Source organism: Pinus tabuliformis, chromosome 9, assembly GCF_031772625.1.
Source record: "Pinus tabuliformis cultivar Carrire ecotype Pingquan chromosome 9, CPIR1, whole genome shotgun sequence".
NCBI classification, from domain to species: domain Eukaryota; kingdom Viridiplantae; phylum Streptophyta; class Pinopsida; order Pinales; family Pinaceae; genus Pinus; species Pinus tabuliformis.
Window position 1 is genome coordinate 1,599,736,880 of NC_142307.1, and position 4,912 is coordinate 1,599,741,791.

Genomic DNA, 4,912 nt, shown 5'->3' on the forward strand with positions numbered 1-4,912 from the left:
ACCTAAAGCAACTATGGACAATGTGTTTTCAGAAGGTCACTTAACATGAGGATGAGGTGGTGGCAGAGGAGTGGAGCATATAGAGAAGTAGATAAAATAAATAAATAAATAAAATTGGGGAAGTATAGCTAGAAACACGGGCACAATGAATCATTGTCAAGCAAAATGGAGCACGGAGGCAAATGTGCAACAACTTCAAGAGTAGTGAAAAGGCAGGTATGGATCGGTATGGATCGAGCTAGATATGGAAGCCAAGAGAGTGGTCATATGGATGAAAAGAATGGAGACAAAGTCAATAGTGTCGAAGGTTAATGAAGGAGCCAATGTGTAATGAGTGAACAACCTAAGGGTTTTGGTCCAAAACATATTCCTAGGAAGTTGTAAACCTGATGTTCAACAAAGCATGTTGCATTGGAGCACGCAAGATCTTGTTCAAGCATACATGCAGTGCAGTGGCACATGGAGTCATCAAGTTGTGGAATGGACCACTTAGAGAGGTACTAGGGTGGTAGGTGTACTGGTATTCTAGCTTGAGGCGGGGAATGTGAAAACTCAGATGAGATGGTTGATGAATGAGACCAAGTCAATCTCTCGAAGTCAAGTTTAGGGGGGGGGATTGTTTGGGTTGTTTGAGTGAACTTGACTCGGCCAAGTTAATGGTTGCTTTCCAGCTCTAGGTATATGGGCATCCATGGTTTTGCCCATTATATTTATCTTCGATGTATAAATACCAAGTCATAGGAAATTAGTTTTCGATTTTTTGGTATTCCACGAGCTCCCATTGCTACTATTAGCAAGTAAAAGCCCAACCAACAACAAAAGGATTCTCATATGTTGGTATTAGACATATTGGAGAACATATTCATGGTGGATTGATCAATGACAACATCCTTCTTCACAACTACATAGTTAACATAGTATCCATATTTGAGAAAAAATTCATGATGGGTTGATCAACAACATCATCCTTATTCATCGCAAATACATAGTTAACTTAGTATGCAGATGCGAGAATAGATTCATGATTGGGGGTAGGGGCGGTGATTAGGGGTAGTTGGAGGGTCTTCCCACTACATTTCCCCCCTTTACCTCACTCTTCTCATAATGTGTCTTGCATACAAATAGCCACTATTATAATTCTTCCACAGCTAAATTACTATAAATATTTTCAGAGTACGGGACTTACTTGTACAACAGCCTCGATAGCGTTCCGTTGTGGTATCGTGTGACTATAATGCTCAGTTATTATCTTTGCTCCTCCAAGCCCGCATGCGAGATGGACAAGGCCGCCGGACATATATGACTCGCTGCTCCAAAATGTCATGCTTGACCGGGCTCGGTCCTATAATAAGCGCCGTACCGTAGGGGGTGGAATGACAGTTTTCCGTATTTAATTCGTAATGGCCCCCAAATTCATGGAGTGAAATCTATCGAGCGCATGTGCTGAGTAAAATTTGACGGGTCCGTCAAGAAGCGATTTACCTATATTTGAAATCGGGCTACAAATGGCTCGCAACCGTTAGTATTCTTCTTTATATTTGTGAAAACGGGGGATGAATGTGCAAAAACAGTCAAACTCGACGGCTCTCACGATTTGAAATTCCAACTGGCCGCGGACTTGGAGTTGGAAGTTGGAATGGAAAAAACAAGAAATCGGATATTATGGGCCCATAAATATTATACACCTCGCTCCCCATTTCTATTCATCTCCATACAAAGTGTATCATTTGCTCAGGTTACTTTGTTCCACCCAGAAGAAGCTCTTGCAGTTTCCTCCCTAATTCTCACTCCATCCAATGGATGCTACGGTTTTGACGAAAGCAAAGATGGGAGGAGAAAAGAGAAATGAAAATGAAGGTGAAAAGGATTGCTGCATTGATGCTGCTACTGCTAAATTTGTTGGAGTTGGGCCTGCAAACAAGTCCATGAATGGTAACAATTATAGCAATTCAAACCCAAAGCCATCTGATGCTTTTGCCACTGCCAGTGGGAATGATGAACAAGGTGTTCTTTGTCTTGTTTTTCACTGCCTCCTATTTTCTCATGAAGAGATGGAGGGAGAAAACGACAACATCGAGGGCTCTTCTTCATGTGATAAGCCTTGGGGAGATGGTGGCCATCGTCGCTCAGCTTGCCTCCTTCATATACTTGATCGGATTCTTTGGCATTGATTATGTCCAGAGTTTTATCACCACCTCCAAGACCAGTGGCGGTGAGGGGCCAAATTCCTGGGATCATGACTTTGATCAGGTAAGGAATGGGAAGGAGGAGGAGTTCATGAGCGCTCCTCCTAGTGAAGAACTGGGAGTTGCTGTTATTAAGCCTGATCAGCCCTCTCGTCCTCAAGTGCCGCAACAGCCAAAAGGGGATGCAGCGATATTAACATCATCGCTGGGAGATAATGAGGATGAAGATATTGCAGCTGCTGTGAGCTGTGGCAAAGTGGCTTCTTATTCCCTGGAATCGGCTCTTGGGGGAGACTGCAGGAGAGCTGCTTTGGTGAGAAGAAGAGCTTTGGAGATGACAACTGGCAGATGTCTGGATGGGTTGCCCTTGGATGGATTTGATTATGGATCCATCCTCGGGCAATGCTGTGAATTGCCTGTTGGATATGTGCAGATTCCTGTGGGTGTTGCAGGGCCTCTTCTGCTCGATGGCTTTGAAATCATGGTTCCCATGGCCACCACCGAGGGCTGCCTGGTGGCCAGCACCAACAGAGGTTGTAAGGCCATTCATATGTCTGGGGGTGCTACAAGCGTTCTTCTTAGAGATGGCATGACCAGGGCTCCTGTCGTTCGATTCCCCACTGCTAGGAGAGCTGCACAACTCAATTTTTACTTGGAACATCCCAATAACTACAAAAGCTTGTCTCTCATCTTCAACAGGTATGGTGATACAAATTATTTTTTGTTCTCTTCGATCACATGCGTACACACTCTAATAGTTTTATGGCTCCAAAATCCCTTAATGCTATGTTGTGATATGCTATTATCAATCTATCAATCATTTAAGAGACTCAGATTGTTGTATACGAGCAAGTAACCATTCTGTGAGTAGTGATGTGATGTTCTTGTGTATGTAATAACAGCACCAGCAGATTTGCCAGGCTGCAAGGAATCAAGTGCGCAATTGCAGGAAGGAATCTGTACATGAGGTTTTGTTGTTCCACTGGAGATGCCATGGGGATGAATATGGTGTCCAAGGGCGTGCAGAATGTTTTAGATTTCCTTCAGAAAGAGTTTCCTGATATGGATGTTATCAGTGTTTCTGGTGAGTCTCTCTAGCCCATGCAAATCTTAACAATTCTGAATGGAATTTGTGTTTTGGATCATCCTAATTTCACTAGTTCTGTGGACTCTTGAATCACTGTGCATTCTTTGGTCGCCTTTTTTTCCATCGTGTTGTTGAGAGTTTTGTTTAATATAATGTTTTTGGCCCGTCATCAGGTAATTTCTGTGCGGACAAAAAGCCCACAGCTGTAAACTGGATTGAAGGGCGTGGGAAATCAGTGGTGTGTGAGGCTGTCATCACTGAGGCATTTGTTAGCAAGGTCTTGAAAACCACCGTTCCAGCTTTGTTAGAATTGAACATGCTCAAGAACTTAACTGGATCTGCACTGGCTGGTGCCATGGGCGGCTTCAATGCCCATGCATCCAATATCGTCTCTGCTGTGTTTATTGCAACAGGCCAAGATCCTGCCCAGAACATTGAGAGCTCTCATTGCATTACAATGATGGAGGCATCTAACGGTGGCAAGGATCTGCATGTTTCGGTCACAATGCCTTGTATTGAGGTATGTAAAGTTACACTCATTGATGTGTTTTTAATACATTCTTTGGGTCAGGTAATGTAAGTGAAGAAAAGCATCAACGGAGGTCTATTTCCATTTGGGTTTTGATTCGAGTAGTTATAAAGCAGAATGTGACGTGAATTGGCAATTGCTTTGCTTGGTTTTGTTGCAGGTGGGAACAGTAGGAGGTGGGACACAGTTGGCTTCACAAGCTGCTTGCCTGAATATGCTTGGAGTGAAAGGAGCTAACGTGGAATCTCCTGGGGCGAATTCTCAGAGGTTGGCGAGAATTGTGGGAGGAGCAGTTTTGGCGGGAGAGCTGTCTCTCATGTCTGCAGGTCAGCTGGTGAAGAGCCATATGAAGTACAATAGAAGTTCAAACAAAGAAACCAAAACAACGGCCACCATCTGATCAGTGACATCATCATACTCATGATATAGACAAAAGCCAACCCAACAAATTAGTCACCACTGTTCGTTCATCATTCATTTCATTTCCGGGTGCAAAGATTCATCATGTATATGCAAAGATTCGGTCTCTCCCTTTTCATAGCTTGGCGTGAAAATTTCATGCAACCATGGAAATTAAGCTAGGGGCAAGAAGATTTTCTCGATATTTGGTCTTAAATTAGCATGCAAAGCACTAATAAAAGGAAGGCACATAGTGGCCATACTCTAAATGTTAATAGGCCCAAATTCATTATTTATTTGATAGGTTGAGCAATAATTTACTCATGGCTTTTGTGTACTCTACTTTGGTTTTAATTTAATTGAAATTTAAGGGAGTTGTTTTTAGTGCGATTTTTTGGATTTTCTGGTGCGGGAATGAGTGGAAAAATTTCAGGTGAAATTTTGATTTGTGTTATTTAAACTAGTTTTTTTACTGTATGTATGGATTCAACACCCTGGAAAACCTCTAAGGCACTTCGATTGCACATGATTACCCATCAAGCTTGTGATTTCAATAAATTCTTGCTGGATTTTAGAGAAATTAGATCGGAAAAACCTACCGTAAAAGCTTCCAAAAAGTCGCACTAAAGGTAACTCCAAATCTAAGTGAGTCTTTCCCTTAAGGCATATCTAATGCCTTAGGAGTGGCTAATTCATTCTCCTTACTATAGG

At 42.5% G+C, this 4,912-nt stretch overlaps 1 protein-coding gene across 1 annotated transcript; it reads left to right on the forward strand.

Annotated features, from left to right (window-relative positions):
• Nucleotides 1–1,815: 1,815 nt before the first annotated feature.
• LOC149154879 (3-hydroxy-3-methylglutaryl coenzyme A reductase 1-like) lies at nt 1,816–4,585 on the forward strand. Its single transcript, XM_089438576.1, has 4 exons — nt 1,816–2,885; nt 3,089–3,270; nt 3,447–3,793; nt 3,963–4,585. Exons 1-4 carry the CDS (start codon nt 1,930–1,932, stop codon nt 4,200–4,202), a joined length of 1,725 nt encoding a protein of 574 aa, XP_089294702.1. The 5' UTR covers nt 1,816–1,929; the 3' UTR covers nt 4,203–4,585.
• The last annotated feature ends 327 nt before the right edge of the window (nt 4,586–4,912 follow it).

Bases quoted from the DNA above. Each gene is read 5' to 3' on its own strand.
- LOC149154879 (XM_089438576.1), top strand. From the start codon at position 1,930: ATGGTAACAATTATAGCAATTCAAACCCAAAGCCATCTGATGCTTTTG. The intron at 2,886-3,088 runs GTATGGTGATAC...ATGTAATAACAG, and splicing joins TTGTCTCTCATCTTCAACAG to CACCAGCAGATTTGCCAGGC. The intron at 3,271-3,446 runs GTGAGTCTCTCT...GCCCGTCATCAG, and splicing joins GGATGTTATCAGTGTTTCTG to GTAATTTCTGTGCGGACAAA.